This window comes from Haliotis asinina, chromosome 12 (genome assembly GCF_037392515.1).
Source record: "Haliotis asinina isolate JCU_RB_2024 chromosome 12, JCU_Hal_asi_v2, whole genome shotgun sequence".
In the NCBI taxonomy this organism is placed as follows: Eukaryota; Metazoa; Mollusca; class Gastropoda; order Lepetellida; family Haliotidae; genus Haliotis; species Haliotis asinina.
This window is the reverse complement of record NC_090291.1, coordinates 57,225,002-57,248,491: the sequence shown is the minus strand read 5'-3', so window position 1 is coordinate 57,248,491 and position 23,490 is coordinate 57,225,002. Positions and strand designations below refer to the sequence as shown.

At 42.6% G+C, this 23,490-nt stretch overlaps 2 protein-coding genes across 5 annotated transcripts in view; one reads left to right on the top strand and one right to left on the bottom strand.

The window, feature by feature from the left end:
- Positions 1 to 1,588, bottom strand: part of LOC137257342 (protein Jumonji-like) — a 55,704-nt gene extending 54,116 nt beyond the window's left edge. For 2 of the 4 annotated variants that reach the window (XM_067794652.1, XM_067794654.1), the window contains exon 1: positions 859 to 947. The gene's annotated coding sequence lies outside the window, so the exon portion shown is untranslated. Of the gene's footprint in view, positions 1 to 858 lie in introns of all 4 variants that reach the window. The other 2 variants (XM_067794655.1, XM_067794653.1) reach the window with 2 other exon arrangements.
- On the top strand, positions 1,198 to 19,281 carry LOC137257343 (GPI transamidase component PIG-T-like). Its single transcript, XM_067794656.1, has 11 exons — positions 1,198 to 1,401; positions 2,251 to 2,428; positions 2,599 to 2,836; positions 3,135 to 3,221; positions 11,772 to 11,859; positions 14,074 to 14,168; positions 14,289 to 14,490; positions 14,788 to 14,940; positions 15,820 to 16,066; positions 16,495 to 16,813; positions 18,256 to 19,281. The coding sequence occupies exons 1-11, from the start codon at positions 1,200 to 1,202 to the stop codon at positions 18,436 to 18,438; spliced, it is 1,992 nt and encodes a 663-aa protein (XP_067650757.1). The 5' UTR covers positions 1,198 to 1,199; the 3' UTR covers positions 18,439 to 19,281.
- Positions 19,282 to 23,490: the final 4,209 nt, after the last annotated feature.

Below are 23,490 nucleotides of genomic sequence, written 5' to 3'. Positions count from 1 at the left end.
ACACCTTATACAACTAAATTTGAGAATCTCTGGCTGAAACTTAAAGAAATCACAAGACAATTGCAATCATCACCACCACTGAATTTTTCAACAAAAATCGTTGTGTCTAGCAAACACCACCTGTAATTTGTAAAATATGTTCACATCTGTACAAGAGCATTACAGGGAGGTTCCGAGAAGTAGCTAACGTAAAAAGCCATTTGACAAAATATTAGAAGTAGGCATCCTTTACTTTTCACACAACCTACTGTAAAAACTTTGAGCAAATATATACAAGGACGCCAGCTTGGAAAAGTGCCTGAATATAACTTGCATGAGTCTGTATATGTTCAGCCATGCAACTTTCTATGTACATATTATTGCTGAATCAAAGCGATGCTGATTTCTGGGTCTCAAAATCACAATTTGCAAGGAAATATACTTCAACACATTCTACTATGTAGGGATTCATATTTCAAGGCAAATGTCTTTGGAACTGAATCATATTACATTTCTTGGTGAAGATGACAATGCAGACTCCTTCAACCAAACAGACAGCAGACTTTGTGATCCAGATTTTGTTTGGAGAGTAACACACTGGCCACACTGCTTGCCATAGGAGGTAGTGTACTGTGCTTTGAGGTGGCAAGTCATCTCAACTTGAACTCAAGTTTGGTTGACAAATACAACGTACAATTCGGAATGGACCACATGCCGCTACTTGAAGCCATTTGATGACAGTCGTCATATAATGCATAAGTGTACTTACCTGAAACCTGTTTGAATGAGTGTCAGCTTCAGTCCGTATTTTTTCATGTTACGATTACAATCATTCACTTATGATGAACTACAAGTATATTTGAACATAGATCTACTTACCAAATAAAATCAGTTGCAGTGACGCACAAATTTGTCAAAACATCGGTATATTTTCATGAGACGACTCAAACATTGAGTCGAGATGACTGTGGAGTATTTTCAACCACTTGACTATGACCCTAAACGATTGATCCAAGTTCCAAACAGTGTGATGCTTTGTTTTGGGCCGGTTTGCTGCACGTGTGTTTACTCCATGAAGCAATAAATCCAAATTAACCCACAATCAATTCAACGTGACTATTTGGTGAGTGTAAACAATTGACAGCTCTGCGAATGTTTCTACTTATTTTATACGCATGATTTTATTGACAACAATTTTTATTTATCTGCGGAACTTCTCAATGGCGGCCACCATAGGGGAAAGAGAGATGCGGTTGCTAGCGATTTTATTTGTGATCGTTGGAACAGCGTCTTATGGCTCAGCATCAGTTAGTGACACTTTCAAGGAAGAGTTATTCATCAAGCCTCTAGACAGCGGACATACATACTTCCATTTTCAATTCACCACAATATGGAACGCATCTATTCAAGATCAGGAAACATGTACGTCGTGTACCCTAGTTTTCGCGTGTTCCACGCGGAAGTGATCACTGTCACGTGGTTGCACCACGTTTCTCAAAGTTAATTGAAGACTCATAGGTAGCTTGACATAGTATGCCTGTTCATTTTGAGTGGCGCATCTTTTCCTGAGAGTGCAACGTCTGTCATGATTAATCAATAGTGCAGCCTCCATGTTGAGGAAAGAAGTATGATACATCTAGCTTCAGTGCAGTAAACTCTCTAGTAGGCATTATTGTAGCGGGTACAGGAATGCATTTTACTGAGCACAGGTTGGACAGCCAAACCCTCACTACAGCTTTACTTCAGCATTTAGACTTCACACTACATCACTCAGTTGGTGCATTCAGTGACTCCTACTTTGCTGTGTTTACTGGTGTCGATGCCTTTGATGTATATCCACCCCTGAATGTCCCGGGGTAGAATAGGCCTTCAACAACCCATGCTTGCCATAAAAGGCAACTAACGGGATCGGGTGGTCAGACTCGCTGACTTAGTAGACACATGTCATCGGTTCCCAATTGCGCAGATTGATGCTGATGTTGATCACTGGATTATTTACAGACTGCTGCCATTTAGCTGGAATATTGCTGAGTGTGGCGTGAAACTAAACTCACTCACTCACTCACTGATGTATATCCAGGTCCATCTGTACCTCTTAGGACCCTTCTGATCCTGTACCCCTCTGCAGCTATTAGGGTCAGGCACCCTTTTCTCATCTAACGTCCTTTCACTTGGGCATGCCTTGAGGAGACACCCCTTTGCATTCTGTAGGGTTACCTGTTTCATATACTCTATCAGTTGATTAACCTCAGAAAATTATTGTTCTTCCAGTTCATCACTATCGGCTGTTCCCAAAGTCTTTGGGCGATGTTGTGTCTACATATGGGGTTCAAGAGCTGCACCTGTCTCAGACTCAGGGCCTCTGGCGCCATAAGAAATGGGGGTACCCAGTGGAAGACGCCCCACCTGGAGCTGAGTTCTGGGTTTGGTTCAAGCCAACTGTGAAAAAGTAAAATTGATTTTTTATGTATATTTGGCAATAATCACTGGTGCAACATGTACATTTGTGCTATACCCTCTACATTTGTACCATATCTTGTACAATACTTTTCAATGGTCCCTTGTAATACAGTATGTTTAATTGATCATGTTGGTTAACTCCTGTATGTTTGTTCCCAGTGTAGATCAGACATGGGCTGAGCTTGTCAATGCTGTGTCTGGACTGTTTTGCACTTCACTTAATTTCCTTGATGGAAAATCAACTGTTGCTCCCAAGTGGAGTTTCCGGCCCAGAGGTGTGGCCACTGAGGGCTACTCCTACAGTAGCAAGTTCGTTCGTTATGGAGCCCTGCCAAGTGAGATTGTGTGTACAGAGAATCTCACGCCCTGGAAGAAGCTTCTCCCGTGTGACACCAAGGTAAGATGTCCCTGGTTTAACAGCATGACTCACTCCATCATTCTCCTCCTATTCTGCCATTCTTAAAGACACTCATTGTTTCAGTGTTAAATCTTAATGGCGGATGTAGTGTTTTGAGAACATCTGTAAAGTCTGTCATTGGTATTGATCAAACTGTAAGTGTAAGTGATCATGGTAGGATACACTTTTGTTTACAAAATTTGCTCAGATTTGGCCCTATGAGTCACTTATTCTTTTGCATGTCATATTGTCAGCATATTTCTTTCTTAGTTGCTAAGTGTAATGTGTCTGCTACCAGGTGGGGCTTGCAACTCTGTTCAAGGCTGTGAAACTGTACGATGCTGCCTACCACTCACTAGCCACTCACATCAGACCAGTCTGCCAGGTCAGCTATTCCAAACTCTTTAAACTTTTCGCCATGAGAGAACAATTTTACTCCCTATTAAGTTCCCAAGGAACATTATCTGTGCTAACAAATCACAGACCAAAATCAGTGACTAACTTAAACAATTCCACATGAACCATGTCTAAAGCCATGTAACCACTCAGGAGCTCATACTCATACTAGCTGCTTATCTCATCATTTCGCCGTGGCGACCTTTGTTTCCCAAAGCCAGAAAGATAACTCATATGAATGTACCCTCACATGCCAGACATAGAGAGGTAGAGATCACTCAGACATCTGTGAAACCTTCTACTTCATCACAGGTCCACATCTTTACATAGGACCTGTCTTTAGTTCCAACCATCACACAACTGTCTGCGTCCATGTTGCTACCAAAGTTCACGCAGCCATCAAAGTGCACATAACCTGCGTTCTTCCAGTAGGGGAGTATACAGACGTTGTGGAAGCACACAGGCTTGGTAACTATTGTTGCACAAGTATTACTACCTTTGAAGTCACAAAGGATGAAGAAACCCAGTGTACACCAGCAGTGTCTCTGCCTGACCAGACGCCTTGTGTAACCTAACCTTTATCTCGCTAAGTTTCACATGTATTTGGTGTTATATTGTTAGAATTAAAAAACTATTTGTATATTATAAGATGGAGTGTGACGAACTGCTTGAACAGCTGTTGGTGCTGATGATAAGAGTGGCGAGAAGCAAGAGAAACTGGTAGCGCTCGCAGTCGGTGGCAAAGCCTGACAATAACCACTGAAATGCCACTCTTGTCTATGTAGAGACCAGGGGGCAAACGTATACCGGCACCAATTTATTTATGAGATGGGAAGGACTACATAAACAAACGTTGGCGTCTCCTCAGGATAGAGGTGTAAGGGCTGCCTTGTTTTTGGCCTGGCAGATAAGACTGACAGAGTTACCTCCCTTCCCTCTCCAGACTCCCAGTTAGAGATTGGTTTTACACCTTGCTATAATAACAATGAATAATCTACAGTTCGAGCGAACTACACCCCCAGAAGATTATCTGAGAAGATGGCAGATGGATGTAGGTAGAAGTAAAGATATTGGTGACCTCAAGCCTCTCATTGTTGACAAACTATGACATGGGAAGACCTAGGGTGCTTCAGTCGTGGTGAAAGTATGGTTTCAGATTCCGCAGCCAAAAAGTATTTTGAGTACACTTGGATTAACTTTGTAGGTGGAGTAGTAAATGTGTATCAACACAGGAAGATAAATATGTTGTCAGCACCTCGTTTGCAAATACAGTCAGGCCGCGATAGTTCGGACCCCGACAATCCGATTCCCGCGATATCCGAACAATAACTAGCTGTCACCAATCTTGTTTACTTATGTAAACTCATTACCTGTTGATTCAATAATCCGGTGCTTCACTCTCCGTATCCGAACGCTAATCAGCGGTAACAGATTAGCTAATTACATACAGTTTTGCTTCATTAATCCGGCGGTACATCAAAAAGGTTTGGATAATCCTTTCGCACCGTGAGCCCCATTCAGTGGTAATTGTTAAGTGACACTTCCGAGTGGAAGATGTCGTTAGTTTGTGATTTTGATCAATAAGTAGGTCTCACTTTTGGTTAGTTGGAGTAATACCTGTCATGCTTGCTTTCTGTGTAAAACACTGATCGTGTCAGAATGAGATCAGCTGATGCTTGTCAGTCATAATGGCAAGTCCCGCCCCTAGGCGTAAAAGATGTGAAATTACTGCCGTGCAAAAAAAAAAAGAAATTTGCAGATACAAAGAGAAAACCCTAAAGCCAATTTTGATGTTATGTGTAAACATTTTGGTCAAGAATTCGGACATTCTATCAGCAAAAGCACAATTTCGGACATCGGATATGGTTTGTGATTGGCTACGACCATTTGACAGACAGATGCAATCACGTGGTTGACACGTGATCTTACTTTGTGACAATGCTGCCAGTCACAAGTGTGCCAGTGACCAACATGAAAGTTCATTTCATTCACTGCATTTCATCCAGTGTGCCGACCGGCCACAAAGGCTTAATCTCCGAGAAGCACCGAGAAAAATGCCTGGTCCAAAGTAAAAAGCTCCGCCATTCAGAACTGTTACCTTCATGTAGATATCTATCACAAGTGAGTTTTGTTACGTGTATGTATAATCTATCCAGACATGATAATATGCATTGATTGGTTATTATATGAAAATTCAAGTTGTTATGTCTGTAACAAAGTGTTTTGAAACTTGTATACGTTTGTATATTTTTGTATTGCCCTGTCAAACGGAAGTAACTCTACTGTAGTTGTGTTCATAAAAGTTTCTGTAGTCCGTACGTTTCACTATCCAAACGTTTTTGATTAAAAACAGAAGTGTCCGGATTTTTGCGGCCTGACTGTACACGAGAGTCCCTACTACTCTGCATATGTTCCGGATGGGCCGAGGGCATAATCAGTGTTGTCTGTCTAGCTCTATCGGACTTCAACACCGCAGTAGATCTACTGGGTGCTCACTAAGGATTATGCGGGTGCCTCCTTAATGATTCCCTAGCTGGACGCCGAGGTGGAGATTGTAAACACCTGAGTATAACCGTGCCTACTGTTTGAGAGCTGGAACAGATTGCAAGGGAATGCTGGTTACTCTCGACTTAGTAAACCCCAGCCGTTGAGTTCACTCGACATACAGCAGACTCCAACTCTGAAGCAACTCAAACTCCAAGCTAAAGAGTTGGGCCTTAGAGGTTATTCCCGCATGAGGAAAGCCGAGCTAGTAAAACTGTTGTGTCAGAACAGAGTAGTCCATCTACAGTTTTTGCAAACTGAACACACCGTAGCAAATTACCTTTGGGGTTGTAGACCAGAATAGATATCGACGGCCTCAAACCTCTGATCGCTGACAAAGTCAATGAGGAACTGGCAGATCTGGGAAGTATAAAATTACCTACTTCAGAGGTAAACAAGAAGTCGCAACTCAACCCGAGATGATAGATGCGTCCATAGACGACTTGTTTAATAAAATACAAGAATCCCAGGAACATGAGTAATGGATAAAATCGATAATGTCTGTTTAGATATAGCTAACTACATGCCACTCAAAGGCTGGATTTATCCCCTACTACAAGAAATCACAAGACATGGTCAACATTAGAGATAAAGACAATGCTTGTGCAGTATATTCAGTGAGAGCTATCTTATTTCCAACCAACGTGAATTCAAACAGATCTTCACGCTGTCCCGAAAACGACAGAGTTAACTGGGATGGGACTTCACAAAACCACTTTTGAAAAACTGAACCATTTGGCAGTCAATATTTTTGGACACAAAGGTAATAAAACTGTCCTGCATGAAATCAGCTCCATGCCTGATTATGTGCGCAGAATTTATTTATTTCTGACAGGCAATGGTCATTACATGGCGATAAACACTCCCGCAGTTTGTTGTACGACCAATCAAAGCACTGCGGGAAGAAACACTTCTGTGAACAGTGTGTGCACAGTTTCACCAGGGATGACCTGCTGGAATCACACTGGGAGGATATGCATCGACATGCCCAAGGAAGGCGACAATACTTTAAAAATTTGACAACCACAAGAACCAGATGCCAGTACCCTAATCATTTATGCTGACTTCGAAGCCCTCATCAAACACATTGAGACTACAATAGGACCATCCGGTAAAAGTTTCACACGTAAAATGCAAGAGCACGAGGCCTGCGGGTTCAGATATGTAGTCGTCCAATGTGACAGGCAAACAAAAGCTCCAGTCATCTGCAGAGGCCCCGGCGCGGCTGAAAAGTTACTCCAATGAATCGTGGCATCGAAATAACAGACGGTGAATCAGGGTTGGTTGGGTTGGTGTTTAAGTTTGCTTCTAGTAAATTGCATCGTAAGGCACTGAAACACGATGAGATCAGAATTCTGGCTGAAGGAAAGTTGAGCACAGTAAGAGATCGTATTTTCACTGCGTTAAATGACAACAAAACGAGGAGGAGTCTCGTTTGGTGTTGTCTGAAATCGTGAAATATCCTAGAATGAAACAAGATTTGAACCAAGTCACGTAATAGTCCATCATTAGTGTGGATGAGGGAAAAAAAAGTACATTGAAGAGGGTGTACAACAAGCCAGACAAGCTTTCATTACGAAAACCAAAGAGATCCTAGAAGATTCACAGTAAATTGTTTCACAGACATTGCCATAACCTAGAGACAGTGACAGATCACGTCAGCTGGGAGTGTTGGCTCATGGCAACAATGGCCACAAAATTTAGGGCGGGGATTAAAAGTGGTCAATGAAAAGGATGGGATGGGAAAAGGGTTACAAAGGCTTCGTTTGATAGATAGCGGCTTTTATCAGACATTATCTCGTGCCATGCAAGTTCTTAGGGTTGGTTGATAGGTAGAATGGAGGTAGAATGGAATGAGATGACAGCATTGCGTGTAGAGGCCACTAATAATAGGTGGCATACAGAGGCCAGTGGATTGTACAGAGTGGGACATGTTTACAAGCACTTAGGGTTTGTTGACGAGTTCATCCTATGCTGACGGGATGAAATAACCTTGATCTCTGCTGATCTGGGATGAGTGTCGTTTGATTAGGATGGCCTCTGTTTATTTTCGTTAGGTGAAGTCGGGTTGGTTGGTGGACAGTAGTGTGTATTCCATTCAGTTGATTTGGTGATTGGGGTTGGACTGAATATGTTTTGATATAGCTGATTTGTTGTCGGATTTGTTTGTTGATACCAGGTGCCCTTACAATGTGGTGTTGATTGACCTGGATATTTCGCCAGTTTATGTATATGATTGTCCACAGTTATGTTCAATTTTTAGACAACACCCTTTGTATTGGATTTTCTGCTTTTTGAGTGGCTGTGCCCACTGGCCTGTAGAAGGTTTTTCAGAGTTTGTGAAGTGGAGAATGTGGTGTGTATATCGGCTTGTTGCTTCAGGAGTCTGCTCATCTGGTGTGAAGTCTTGCCAATGTAGAGGATGGAGATTTTTATCGGTGCTGGCTCTGTTCTTGTTCTTGGTGGTTTAGATGATGCTGATGGGGTGGGGGCAATGGTCCTGTTGACCAATTCGGGTGAATAATCATTGAGGCCATTGAACACGTCTTCGAGATGGTTTAGTTCCTCATGGAGATTGGTAGAGCAGATGTTCCTGACTCTCCTGGTGAGAGTGGATATTATGCCAATCTTTACCTGCGGTGGATGGTTGGAGTGGTAGTTCACATATTGGTTGATGTGCATCAGCTTGCGGTAAACAGTGGTCTGGAGTGTGTTGGTCGGGAGGCGGGTCACAAAGACGTTAAGGAAGGGCAGCATGGTATCAGGTTCTGTAGTGTAGTTAATGCGGTGGTGTTGGCTGTTCAGGTGTTGTAGTAGCTGGTCTGACAGACTGGCCATCAAACAACTCAAGCAAGATCCAGACATCATCATTGTACCAGCAGACAAGAGCAGGGCCACTGTCGTTTTAGACTAATCACACATACACATTCTCTGCACCAGCACTAGTTCCGCAAGTCTGCCATATAGTCTTGTAAGCAAAGAAATATTAGGACTGATTTTGGTCTCATCTTATAAGATGTCAAGGATGTGGTTTTCAGTGCTGACAACAGGAAAAACAGTTCTACAACTTCTCACGTGACCACAGGATGTTTCCACTACACTTTGGGGAAAATGAAGAAATAAGCAGATAGGAACAGGATGAGCTTCAAATTGTCTTTCTCTATAAAAATTACTTGTTTTTTTTTTTCCTTATCCGGACTGATGCTTATTACCTTGTCTCCTTCTTCTATCTGAATGTAGTGGAACACTTGAATCCCTTGAAATTCCTTTCTTTAAAGCGGAGGTAAAATCAGCACTCACCTGATGAGTAACTTCCCTTGAGCCCATGCATTTGACGTGCAAACCAGTCACATGATATGCCATTCTCTCACGTTATTCGGCCTAGAAGACGGATGTTCAGGTACTGGGATCCAGATACAGTACAATCCTTTACTAGTTTTGGCCTTATAATCAACTAAATTACGGCAGTCTTCATTTTTTATGAAAATCGAGTTGATGCCTCGTCTGTCTGTCCGTCCATCCGTAATCATTTTGTTTCTGGAGCATAACTCAGAAACCGTTCAATATTTTTAGACCAAACTTGATAGATGTAATAATCTCAACCTATAGTTGTGCCTTTTGCTTTTTGCAGAGTTTTTGCATTTTTACTTTTTTTGTTTTTCCATGGAACATTTTGGTGTTAGTCTAATGGTGGGGTGGGCTTCGTTTCCGGAGCAGAACTAAAAAAATGTTCAATATTTTTCTTCAAAACTTGGTAGATATATCAATCAGAACCTGAAGTGGTGCCTTTTGATGTGTACAGGTTTTTGTGATTTTTTTTTTTTTCAGTTTTCATGGAAACGTTTCGGACTTTGTCTCAAAAGTGAGATGTGTGTTTCGTTTCCAGAGCACATCTCAAAAACTTTGGAATATCTGTCAGCAATAGTTGGTAGATATGTGTGAGAGATCCCAAAGTGGTGCCTTTTGCTCTTTACAGGATTGTGTGATTTATTATTTTCTCCGTTTCCATGGAAATGTTTTGGACATCGTCTCAAAATGGAGGGATTGGCTTCGTTTCCGGAGCAGAATTCAAAAAATGTTCAATACTTTTCTGAAAAACTTTGTAGATATGTGTGGCAGACCCCAAAGTGGTGCCTTTTGCTATGTATAGGTTTTTGTGATTTATTATTTTCCCGGTTTCAGTGGAAACGTTTCGTACTTAGTCTCAAAATGGAGGGATGGGCTTCGTTTCCGGAACAGAACTTGAAAACTATTTAATATCTTTCAGCAAAACGTGGCAGATACTTGAGGCAGACCACAAAGTGGTGCCTTATGTTATTTACAAAACTGTTCAATATTTTTCTGAAAAACTTGTTTCATACATCAGTCAGAACCTAAAGTGGTGCCTTTTGGTACTTACAGGTTTATGTGGTATATTATTTTCCCGGTTTCAATGGAAACATTTTGAATTTAGTCTCAAAATGGAGGCATGGGCTTCGTTTCCGGAGCAGAACTCAAGAACCCACGATCCTTCTGCCCAGGTTCTAGTCGACCTGTTACGACAGCTAGTGCGACAGCAACAGTTTCTACTCAGGTACAGGACTTGGGTCAGCACCTGCAGCCATCACAAACATGACGTTTGTCATCCCCTTCGTCTCAGCCACAACGTTCAAAGCAGAGCTTCGACCCAGGTCTGTTTATGCAACAGTTACGGAGAAGGTGACGTGCATGATGAAGCAACACTTTGTGGGAGAAAAGGCCGCCAGAGCTCCACAGTCATCCACTCCGATGTCAGCAAGTTTGCATAGCAATACGAAAACTGGAGCAACTGGACCAAGATTGCAGTAGTCATGGGGTCCTGCATGATGATGCTACGGATGGCCAATCAAAAACTCATCGTCAAGATGATGTAGACCTGTGCAACATGTGTCACATTTGGGATTTCACTTTCTTAGTACAGTACAAATTCTAGTACTTTATGTGTTGAATCCCATCCAGGATCCGAATCTGCACCCTCAGTGTCAGGCACCTAATCGCCAGCACACAAAGTCAGCTGCCTAGCCCGCTCAGCCACCACTACTTCCACAAATTGGAAGTCGGACAACTGGTAGTCTAGACTGCGTACTTTGTGTCCCCCTCTGATAAGTGTAAATTGGCATGGCCACGGCCAAAAGCTATGATTACACAATGCCATTACGTGTGTCAATTGATGAAGGTGCTACAAGATAACTAGTAGGACACTAGTATATCTGGAAACCACAGGAAGATATCTTAAATAAATTATGGGAAATGTTTTTGACAATTGTGGTCCCCCCCAAGATACAAGAACCAAAGTTGAAAGCCTGCAAATCTACAGTGCCATTTTCAAGTTCCTATGGGGTTTTCAGAACGTAAAAGGCATGACAACCAGAGAATCCAGGATGTGGCATGACCCACCACCAATTTCCTTGGATTCTGGCAAGCATAATATGCATGAGTCAGGATAGGGCAAAATGTCTAATTTTCTGATTATAATTGATATTTTATACTCATCCTGACTCATGAGGTCAACCCTCCCATCCTCTACTCTCATGACACTCTGGACTTCCCTGCAGATCTGGGTGCTGGGCAAGTATTAGGAGAGAGTGAAGAGCATGGCTTGTCATGTGATTGGTTTGCACCCAATATGCACAGGCTCAAGGGAAGTTACTCATCAGGTGAGTGCTGATTTTACCTCCGCTTAAAGAAAGGAACTTCAAGGGATTCAAGTGTTCCACTATATTCAGACAGAAGAAGCATAATAAGTCATGATAAGTATATAATATCAATCTTAATCAGAAAATTACATTTCACTGTGCGCATGTGCGTGCATGTGTGCTTTCGTGCAAGCGAGAAAGAGAGAGAGAGAGAGAGAGAGAGAGAGAAATCATGAACAGTTTTCTCTGTCAATAAATGATGGATTTTTTTGAAAATGTATCAGTCAGGTTTTTGTATGTAATGACAAGTTTGTTCAGGCATGGGTATGTTTGCTGTCCAGGATGCTGAGTGCAAGCAGCAAGCAATAGAACTCAGCCTCAGTCTGTCTGTGGTATTTGACACAACCGTCATCAACGCTGGCTATCCAAGTAAGTAAACATCAGGTCATTCATAATGAATCTAACCCTACATATAACTGTGTGTTCAATCCACTTTATGAGGATTTGTACGACAAGAAGTCTTCTGTTATTCCACCTCTAGGGCACAGAATTAAACCCTTTCTTTCTTCAGCATTGAGCTGGAAAACATAGCTCCATCCTGTCTTCTTTCTTCTCCTCCTGTCTTCTAGACTACCAGATAACAACTCTATTTTTAAAGCTGAAGCAGATGCCATACTAAAGACACCCTAAACATAAACAATATATAATCTATTCAGACTCTCTTTCTTGCCTTCAGGTTATTAAAAATATTTCTCGCAAACATCCACTTTTAATTGACATTATTGAATTGTATAATAATCTTGCTACTGGCCAATACAACATCATCTTCTGTTGGTTACCCAACCATGTAGGAATCTCAGGTAACACATTGGCTGACCTTGCTGCTAAAGCAGCACTCAACAAATCTGTGACACCACTTCTTATTCCGTACAGCGATTATAAAGCCACCATTAGATCTTGTATCTGTGATCTGATGCAAAAGAAATGGGACACCCAGTTGGGTATCAATAAATTACATGAGATAAAACCTTACATTGGTTATACCCACTTGGGTTGTCAGTCCCGATTTGAAGAGGTCATACTACAACGATGTCGTATTGGTCATACGAGATGTACACATGCATACCTGTTGATGAGCCTCCCTTGTGATGAGAAAACCACAGTCAAGTATATCCTGCTTGACTGTGTTGAATTCTCCATCATAAGGGATAAATATTTCAATGTCAAAACTACCAAGGACCTTTTTACCACTGTAAGTTGTCATTTAGTCATTGTTTTTTTAAAGGAAATCGATTTCATGGTTGAATTTTGAGTGATATGTTTCTGTAGATAGATATATTTTAATGATTGGTAGTTTAGATTAGTAACTAGAATTGTTAGTGGCTGTACCCTCAAAGGGGGTTGAAGCATTGTAAAATTATTGTCCTCCTGAGAGAGTATGTAAGTCCCAAAACATTTGATGTAAATTTAAGTCTACCAGGTTTTTAATCGTAGTATTCATGTTATTTTAAGTTTGGCTAGCATTTCATACAATCTCCAGCGGCGGAAGGGATGATGTAAATCCAACTAGGGTCCATGCCGGTAGCAAAGGTACTGTAAGTCCCCATGGTCCATAGTATGGCAATCTACCTTCAGTTATTGGAGATCTATAGCCTGTTTTTATACTGATTTGTCCAGATAATTATATTAGTATTAACGTTCAACTCTAGTTTTAAATTGTAACTGTGATATTCTAGTTGTTTTACTGTCCTTTGACTATAGGCTTATTTATAAAATACATATCTTCCATTTCAGTATTAAATGTTCTCGTCACGATATGGCTGAAATATTGCCGATGTGACGTTAAATGTTAACTCACTCACTCACTCAGGTCCTTCACTAAGTGCAACCATGGGCTATCTCAGAAAGTACAGTGACTACAAAAATGGGTTATGCCAGTGAGTACAACAATGGGTTATGTCAGTGAGTACAACAGTGGGGTATACCATTGAGTACAACAATGAGTTATACCAGTCAGTACCACTTTGGGTTATACCAGTCAGTACAACTTTGGGTTATACCAGTCAGTGCCACTTTGGGTTATACCATTGAGTACAACAATGGGTTATACCAGTCAGTACCACTTTGCGTTATACCAGTAAGTACCACTTTGGGTTATATCAGTCAGTGCCACTTTGGGTTGTACCAGTCAGTGCCACTTTGGGTTATACCAGTCAGTACAACTTTGTATTATATAAGTAAGTACCACTTTGGGTTATACCAGTCAGTCCCACTCTGGGTTATATCAGTCAGTGCCGCTTTGGGTTATATCAGTTCGTACCACTTTGGGTTATATCAGTCAGTGCCACTTTGGGTTATACTAGTCAGTGCCACTTTGGGTTATACCAGTCAGTACAACAATGGGTTATACCAGTCTGTACCACTTTGGGTTATATCAGTCAGTGCCACTTTGGGTTATACCTGAATGCGAACAAACCTTCATAACTGTATGCATTCGTCACATCAGAGGTTATTCAACCTCTACTGACATGTAACTCCAGCTTCATGTCACACCACCATCACCAGCATCAGTGACCATTGGCTTTCGTCTAAGTATCATCACAAATAAATCATTCACAGTTCTGACATTTACTTTCTGTTTAGATTGGTCCTTGAAGAAGATTTTTGGAAACTCCCTGTCAACTCAGTGCCCTGTGTCCAGTAGTAGTACAGTATATGTCGATGTCTCAAACCAGGATGTAAGTTGTATGCACCGCTCTATGTTGAATCGTTTGTTGTTTGTTGTTTATCTGCTGTGACTGTGACTTGTCACGATGGTTGCATTCTGTAGTAACCAAAATGATGACTATTTGTTTTAGGACAAGAAGTTCAAGTTGACACCGGAACCAACCCGTCGAGAGAGCTTTGTCCGCGGCCATGAGTCGAGAACTTATGCAGTGTATGATGTTGGGGAGAGCACCTCTGGTGGGAAGGTCCTCAACATTGCAGCCAAGTTTGACAGTGCCCTCACCTTCTTTGACATTCAGCCTCCACCACTGTTTACTCAGCGATACATCACAGGTCAGTAACAAACGCACAACCTCCTGTCCCAGGTACACACAACCTCCTGCCCTAGGTACACACAACCTCCTGCCCAAGGTACATACGACCTGCTGCCCCAGGTACTCATGACCTCTTGCCCCAGATGCACACCGACACCCAAGCTCCTACTCAGGAACACTCAACCTCCTGACCCAGGTTCAAATAACCCTGTTCCCCAGGTATACACAACCACCTTCACTATCACACACTGTTAGCAGTGCATGACTGTAATCACTGTGATATCGTTGTGTGACCACTTTTTGTCTTTGTCGTCAGGTTATGGCCTTGAAAGAGGAGGTGTGATGTGTGAAGTCCACAATACACTGTCATCCAACTTGACCATCATCTACATGGACACCTTGCCATGGTTCATGCGAGTCTTCTATAAGTCCCTCACCATAAAGAACAACGGTGCCACCATCAGTCCTTGTGAGTATCACAACTATCCATTAATGTTTTTACATAACAACTGGTGAGGTACCACCTCACTCTCCCATTACCAAGCATCACCGTCCATGCACCATCACCAAGCACCATCACCCATGAACCACCATCCATGGACCATCATCTATGTACCATTGTCCATGTACCATCATCTATGTACTATCACCAAGCACCATCATCCAAGCACCATCATCCAAGCACCTCCATCCATGTACCACCATCCATGCACCATCACCAAGCACCATCACCCATGAACCACCATCCATACACCACCACCATCCATGTACCATCATCCATGCACCATCACCCATGCATCACCACCATCCATGCACCACCACAATCCATGCACCATCATCCATGCACCATCATCCATGCACCACCGTTATCCATGCTGTACCATTATCCATGCACCACCACCATCCATGCACCATCATCCATGCACCATCACCATCCATGCACCACCACCATCCATGCACCACCACCTTCCATGTACCACCACCATCCATGCACCACTACCATCCATGCACCACCACCATCCATGCACCATCATCCATGCACCACCACCACCCATGCACCACCATCACCCATGCACCACTACCTTCCATGCACCACCATCCATGCACCACCACCATCCATGCACCACCACCATCCATGTACCACCACCTTCCATGCACCACCACCATCCATGCACCATCATCCATGCACCACCACCATCCATGCACCATCATCCATGCACCACCACCATCCATGCACCACCGTTATGCATGCACCACCATTATCCATGCTGTACCATTATCCATGCACTACCATTAATGTTTCAGCATTACTTGACTCGTGTGGTTAAACGTTATTTTTCTTCTCCAGTCAAAATCCACTACATCCCGGGCAAAGACCGTATCAGATCTTATCAGTTTGAGATAGTGTTCCGACTCCGAGCCAACTCCATCACAACAATCAGCTACGAGTTTGAGCGAGCGTTCCTCAAGTGGACAGAGTACCCCCCAGATGCTAACCATGGTTTCCCCATCAACTCCGCCATCATCTCCACGGTCCTCTCTGATTCCATCAACTACACCGCCCCAGGCCAACAGTCAGCTGTCTTCGGAACAAGGTGGGAGAACAATGTTTCATCCTTTTTACTGTGCTCTCTGCCAGTTTTTAACATGGAGATGTGTGGGAGTGAGTGTTAATCAAGCCTGTTAATTTCATCAAATCAGTATCTGTGATACCAGGTTCTCATCAAGCCATGTTGGTGATGAGTGGGTGATGCAACCATAAGGGTACATGCATCAGTAGCAGGTTGAATACCCTCTGTCTACAGCTCTTTCGTCCCTAAACAAACTCCTAGAGAAAGGGAGATAACTGTATTTCTGAGTCAGTTTACTGGATGGTAATATTTTACCTTTATTTGCACAAAGCTGGTAGGTATTTGTGTAGAAAAGAGAGTACTGTCAAAGAATTGTCAATGATAGTCTTTCTATTTATGACAAGGTATGTGTTGCAATGTATATATTTGCTGTAATCTGGTTAATATTTCAGCATGAAGGATGAATCGGACCAGTTTTTCCTGAGAATACACACTGAGTCTCTGCTGGTTTCTCTCCCGACTCCAGACTTCAGCATGCCATACAATGTGATCTGTCTCGCTTGCACTGTGGTGGCCATCGCCTTTGGCTCTATCCATAACCTCACCACCAGGCGCTTCATTGTCTCCGACCCCAACAAGAAGAAGGGACTCCTTGCCAAGGTCTGGGCTTTCTTCAAGAGGGGAGAAAAGAAAGCAGAGGATAAATCAGAGGAAGAGTCAGAGAAGAAGAGTGGAGAAGTGCAAACAAGAGACAATGATGACAGCCCTACAGTGAGGAAGAGAAAGGATGCTGTGAAGGAGTAGACTGTGATACCTAGTGTGAGAGTGAATCTATGTGTGTGACTGAATGTGTGTGTGAATGTGAGAGTGACTGTGTGTGCATGTGCTGGCAACACCACCAGCACCCCAGACAGTAAGCCAGCTGTGTAGTTCACACAGGTTTTAATGATGTGTAAGATGGTACCATATATTACTGAATATAAACCAAATTTTGATGACTGTAAGATACATCTGTAGTAGGAGGTTGTCTTATCTATGAGATACCATATCAACCTTGGTTATTGAGGTATATTACAATGATGTGATTAGTGGCATAACAGGTGTGGTCTTCATGTGGGAACCATTCTCATATCTGTGTCCTGCAGGTAACTAAACCACTGAACACTCATCACTATCAGGAATTGAAGCAAAGAAGCGTTATACTGAAACATTAACAGCTGTTGATGATGAGTGGGATCAAAATGATATGACAATAAGACAGTAGAGGTTAGAACAGTAGAGGTATTGGAACAGCTGGGATTGGTGTATGAGTGAGTGATTGAGGTTGTTGCATAAATGTCTTCAACGAACATCCATTGTGTGTAGGAGAATGAAAAGGAAGAGTGTAGTTTGTCTTATTTAATGTGATGTGAGGTACTGATGAGCTCAAGAACATGACCGTCTGACACCCTACAGTCAGTGACCTCCAGTTTGGTGAACATACATACATGGTAATGGTCAGGACAAATCTAGAAACATTACCAAGGATAACCAAGGTTTGGACTCGTGGTCACAAGTTCCTGGTGTAGCCAAGGGAAGCAACTCTGTACAGCAAACTGCGACTGTGTTGGCAGGTTATGGAGTATGATTTTGAAGGAAAAACGAGGAAGATTTAGATGGCCGTTTTAATGTTGAACATTGACAGCTTATTTATGCTGGTGATATTTGTTCACAAAAAGTTTGAAAATAACAATATATTTGTTGTTACTTCATGTCCATTTTTGCTGACCTTGAAAAGGTACCTGTTAATGCATTAATTCTCAATCTGAAAAGCATAAGTAATTATTTCTATGAAGGACTGACATGATCCATCAGGCAGGATGAGGTTGTGCGAGTCCACTTGGCATCTTGTCAGCAGTCCCATCACGTCACCATCACCATCATTGTCTCTATGTGAAGTTAGCCTTTTGATGTACATTTGGTGTGTCATTTGTCAAGTGTGTCACTGGTTCAGATTCTGGTCAGGACAATAAAGCACTTATCTGTCATGGATATTGACACATGTGCTCGGTTCAGTTTGAGATGTGAAGGGCGTTTTTTGTTTAACATTCCTGTCAGTATCATTAGGTTTATATTCTTGTTGATGCATTCAGAGTTGAGAATATTATTCTTCACTGTGATAGGTCACTCTTGCAAACGTTCCACCTTTAATCTGCTCCGTCCATCTGTTACAGCTGGAGAGTGTGGGCGTGGAGTACTGCTGTACCTGTTCCTGTATGAAGTGTGTTGCTGTGTCTGTGCTGCTCAGGGAGAACACATACTCTATTTGTTGGGTAGTACAAACAAACAACACAACTCATGTTGTCCAGGGTCTTAATGTCTTACTTGTAATTATTGTTTTTGTGATCCATTCATGATGTCACTGTGTTGCTGTGAAGAACTTGCTAGATCTAGTCTTGCTTCTAGCATACACCAACAGGCCTAGATAAGGCTTACCTATTGCCAACAGTAATAGGCCTCACAGCATGTAGGATGTACGTGTGACTGAAGGTGTATGTACATTACACCACCTGTAACACATCCAGTCCCACTTTCATTGCATAAGGACTTCTCATGCCAGCTTAACAGCTGGTAGAACTGATAGCAGCTTTTGAGAAAGGTGCATCACCTGCTTGTTGCAAGATTCAGCTGCCACTTGATGTGGTTTGTGTGTATTGGATGTGTCCTAGTCTCACGGTGGATGTGTTCACATATTCCTTCCATTCAACACAGTAGTTGACCTGGGTTATGTTGATCAGTCACCCTGCTCTTTCCACATTGGCTTTACAGACTTCACCATCCATCACACTACTTGTTCAGTAGTATTCTATATCTCCAGATGGAAGTAGGGAGATGAGTTTCCAATGACTCCTTTTAAGTTGTGAATCATATCCCAGTTGCATACGTCGATGTTCATGCTGTTGACCACTGGATTTTCTTGTCCACACTTGATTACTTTGAAAACAGCTGCCCTGTAGCGAGAATATAGCTGAGTTTGGCTTTAAACAACAAACTAACAACTAATGTATGTAGTGTCTTCGTTGGAACTGAAAATGTGGAGATATGTTCATCTTCACCAGTCAGGGCAATTGTGAACCTGACATGCACTGTTTACATGACCAAATAAGGGCGTTACTCACAGGTTCTTTATACATGTACATCAGTTTGACATATATTAGTATATATTCTGTGCACATTTATTAAATTTACTGTGTAAAATGTGTCTGTCTTTTTATTTCATGTGATATATCACGTCGACCGGACTGAAACAGCTAGATGGATACATGAATTCAGGAAGACCGTCTTGTAGTCGAATGCCTTGCAGAAGTCAATAACTGCAGCGTAAAACGGTGGTTGGGGTTTCTAGGATGTTTTGTGCTAATGACGGAAGTGAAAAGATATTATCCGTAGGAAATCCGGCCTGAGAGAACATCATTTACATCTACCCATTCTCTCAGTCTACGTTCTATGATGCACGTAAAAACTTGACCAAGGGCATTAATAACGATATGCCCCTGTTGTTGGATCTGATGAACCCTATTTCTTGAATAATGGAAGAATTATTCCTACATTCCACGATCAAGGAATTCCATGTTTTTTAATATGGAATTGAGTAGTATAGGGAATGGGGGTTTTAAAACACTTTCATAAAACCCCTCTACAAAGCCTTATTTAGTAAATAAGGCTTTGGTTGGGCCATTAGCTCTTGCTACTATTACCCCTACTACAAAATTACTGTGCCTTGGTAGGAGGTAATAATGTGCCGTACGGTACGATCAATAATTCTTCTCTTACAAACCCCCTACCCGGCCCATCCCTCAAGTAGTATAAGTTGGGTTCGTCGGCTTTCATATCCACTTTATCTATGTTGTAAGTTTTGACTGACCATATAGGATCGGTGGCTCGCTTACGGCTATCGCCCCTATGTTATGTTTATATCGAGGAAACAGTTTAACGTGAACCGCCTACGATCTCTTTGGTGTTCATAATAAAGGCTTGCTGGGCTTTTTGTATCCCCTGTTCTATGTACTTTTTTTTCTCGTCCTCGCTGATAGCAGACTTACGAGACTTGGACCGAATATCTTGTTTCATTCCGTTATATTTTTTGAGTTCAGATAGGATTGAACGAAACTCCTCTTCTGAGATCTTACTGTCAGAGAGTGCCGTGGAAATTCGCTCACTCACTGTGTTCAGCTTTGCTTCGGCCAGAACCCTGATCTCGTCGTGTTTCAATGCCTTACGATTAAGTCTGCGTGATACTAACTTAAGCGCCAACCCTGCCAACCCTGCCACCCCAGCTGTTATTTCAATACCTAGCACTATAGGTGCAGCCACGATGGTGGTTAACAACCCAACGCCTGCCGCCCCTAGTCCCATGCTGGTTGCCATAAGGGTAGTGTCAGCCCCGTCCACGATATTGAAAGCTCTATTATACTTTTTACATAGTGCTTTCCGCGTGTCACGGTCTTGTTCTAGTTGACGTTTCACATCACATAACTGCCTCAAGCGGAACCCATCTACGGTTTCTAGCGTCTTCGCTACTTCCTCTACGACTGGGTACAGACCCATTCTATAATATATATTTTGAAAGATATTTTAATTGGGGTTTAGTTAAAAATCTATCAATGAATTTAAAGCCTATAATTTCTAGACTGTTAGTCAGGGTAATAGGTGAGAGGCTAATAGGATTTGTTGGTATAGAATGAACCCCAAGGAGGCTTATTAAGTGGTTTATAGGACCCGTGGTATCCTGTTGTATAACAATACGGCAATATTTGCCTTTGTGTATGCTAAACCAGCCTATTGCCACCCCGGGTAAAATTTGGTGTCTTATTGGGTGGTCTCCATTGTCTGAATACTCAAAGAAGACTTCTATGATGAGTGTGAAAGGGGGGGTTATTATTTCAGGATTACTAAATGTTAATTTATTTTCGAAGAAAGCCGATAACCCATTTTTGTAAGGTTTTATTAATCCCCTCTCCGGAATGAAATCCCCGGCCCAGATACCGTTGTTCCTAATCTTAGAGATACGCCCCGTATCTGCGTCTATTGTGATATAAGGTGAGGTGGGTGTTAAGTTGAGCAGCCATTTAGGCTCTTTAAAATCTAATAACGACACCCGTCTGTACACGTTGTCTTCGAATTGTAGGATGTATAATTCACCTTCCTCACCAGGCTGATCGAATCCCTCTGTATCTCCCAGGTCGTTAAGTGTAGTGTTGGGATGATGACTGGTCATTATTATACTATTACGATATAATTTCCAACTGGTTTTCTGATAATAATTCAGGGGTTAACTTCATACCCATGAAGTGTATGTTGTCAGGCAGGAAGATATTGATTAGTGATATCTTGTTTTCCACGATCACGTTGACCCCCTGCAGACTGGTCTTGGAGTCGACACCCACCCGCACGTAAACGTTGCAAACTTGAAACTGGTGTCGTTTCACCCACCCGAGTTTGATCCCCTTCACGATCTCGACATCATTCCCCGATGGTTCCCCTAGGTAGACTTTGATGAACAATGTTGAGTTTGCCGGTAGATCCTCTAGTATCTTGACCACGCCTTCGAATTCAGACACCAACTGCAATTTCACGTTTTGCATGGCCGGTTTACTCGATAGCATGTGGGCTGCTATAGTGTTGACTGGGCTGACGACTATACTACGTCTCTGAGTTGGGACGTAAGCCACGAGCAGGGTTCCATTGTTCACGACTTTGTTTAGGTGGTTGTCTTTGTTATCCGTGAACACGTAAGGGGAGACGAGTTTAATATTGAGAAACCATTTGTTATCGGGTAACAACACCCACTTGTCATCTTCGGTGAAGACGAGCATATATGGTTTGTTTTTGGCGACGGTAGTGCTCTCAACATCGTCTAAGTCGAACAGTTTACCTCCGAACGATGGGTATATTACCCAATTATTATCACCGGTGTTGACAAGGGAGTACTTAGTGTTTACTGTTGCTCTTGTGGTATCTATCATATCACTTAGGGTTCCACCGGAGGGGATTTCAACGCGTTTGTAAATGTTGTTTTTCAGTTGCAAGGCATACGATTTACCATCTACTCCGGGAGCGTCGAAACCGCGCGTGTCTCCAAGGTCGGAGATCCCGATATTGACGCATTTTTTCACTCCGGGCCCTTGTGCGCTGGTCATGTTACATGAAGTGTTAAGCTGAGGTATCCTATATTTACAGGATTATGATTTATATCTAACACCGATATTGTCAGCTCAGGTATGTTGCCCTGGGTTAATCTCTTATACTGCCGTGGTGAAAATGACTCGGTTCTACCGTCGTTGAATTTCTCAGTTTTCACCGGCACTGCTCTCAGTATAGTGGAAGGGTGGCCTCCTTGAATGTTATACGTTGTGCTCACCTGACCGAGATGAATGTATAACTCTCGGTACGGTACTAGGTCGGGTAACTTCGTACCTGTGACGGTTGTTGTTGGTTTTATCTCGTCAGGAGACATACCGAGCATCCTTGCTAATGGTCGGCCGAGCCTCAAAGGGTTTATTCCATTGTTGATTAACACCACTGTGCCGTTCGAGTCGTTCATCTTGAGTTCGGCTCCCAGGGGTTTGAAGACCTCGTCGTTTAGAGAGCACACGCTGTAGTAGCCGTCAGTTATCTGACTGCGAGTTCCACTGACGAACAGCTTATTGTTGCTGATATTAATGTTAGTCCATTGCGGTAGGTAGGTGATATCGCAGAGTGCGACTTCGAGTTGACCTGACGTGTTATCGATCGCGTGCGTCAGCTGAACGGCCTCACCGCTAGTTATTCCTGGAAGTGTTATGTACATATTACATATATATTTATTATATAATAGTTTTAAAATGTATTCCCCTGGTGTGTTGTACCCTAAACTGGACGTAGATTTCTCCACCATGAAGATCGTGGTTGCTCCTGGGTTGTATTTCAATGCCAAGTTTATAGATATGCCTGATAAGTATAAGCTTTCGGTGACTAACATTGAGGCAGTCCACGCTTGGTTCAACAACCCTATGCAGTTCTGGCAGAACCAATTCAACTTTGCCGTGTGGTGCGCTACAACGGGGTGTGGTGTGACATTGACCGACACTCGGCGTGGGCCGCTGAGTCAGTCTGTGTTCAAGTTCCACGTGTACTACCAGGTCAGACGTATCCTTAAAGAGATCAGCGCCCCCCTCCCACAGGACAAAGCGTGGGACGCAACAAACAACCCGTACGATAGACGGGTCTACGAACGTATTTGCAACGAATTCGAAATAGACCCGAAGACGGATTGGCGTTTGCCGGGGCTGAACCACGGGTTGGGTATTCCTTACGCTCATGGGCTCTCGCCAAAGGCATTTGACAAACATATACTAATAAAATTTATGCAACGAAAAATGTTTAGTACGGAACGTTTTTCCCATGCATTAGCTGATCTTGTTCCTAAA

Excerpts from the sequence above, each read along its gene's own strand:
- LOC137257343 (XM_067794656.1), top strand. The coding sequence starts at position 1,200 with ATGGCGGCCACCATAGGGGAAAGAGAGATGCGGTTGCTAGCGATTTTA. Across the intron at positions 11,860-14,073 it reads CATCAACGCTGGCTATCCAA|ATTGGTCCTTGAAGAAGATT; the intron begins GTAAGTAAACAT and ends CTTTCTGTTTAG. Across the intron at positions 14,941-15,819 it reads CGGTGCCACCATCAGTCCTT|TCAAAATCCACTACATCCCG; the intron begins GTGAGTATCACA and ends TTTCTTCTCCAG.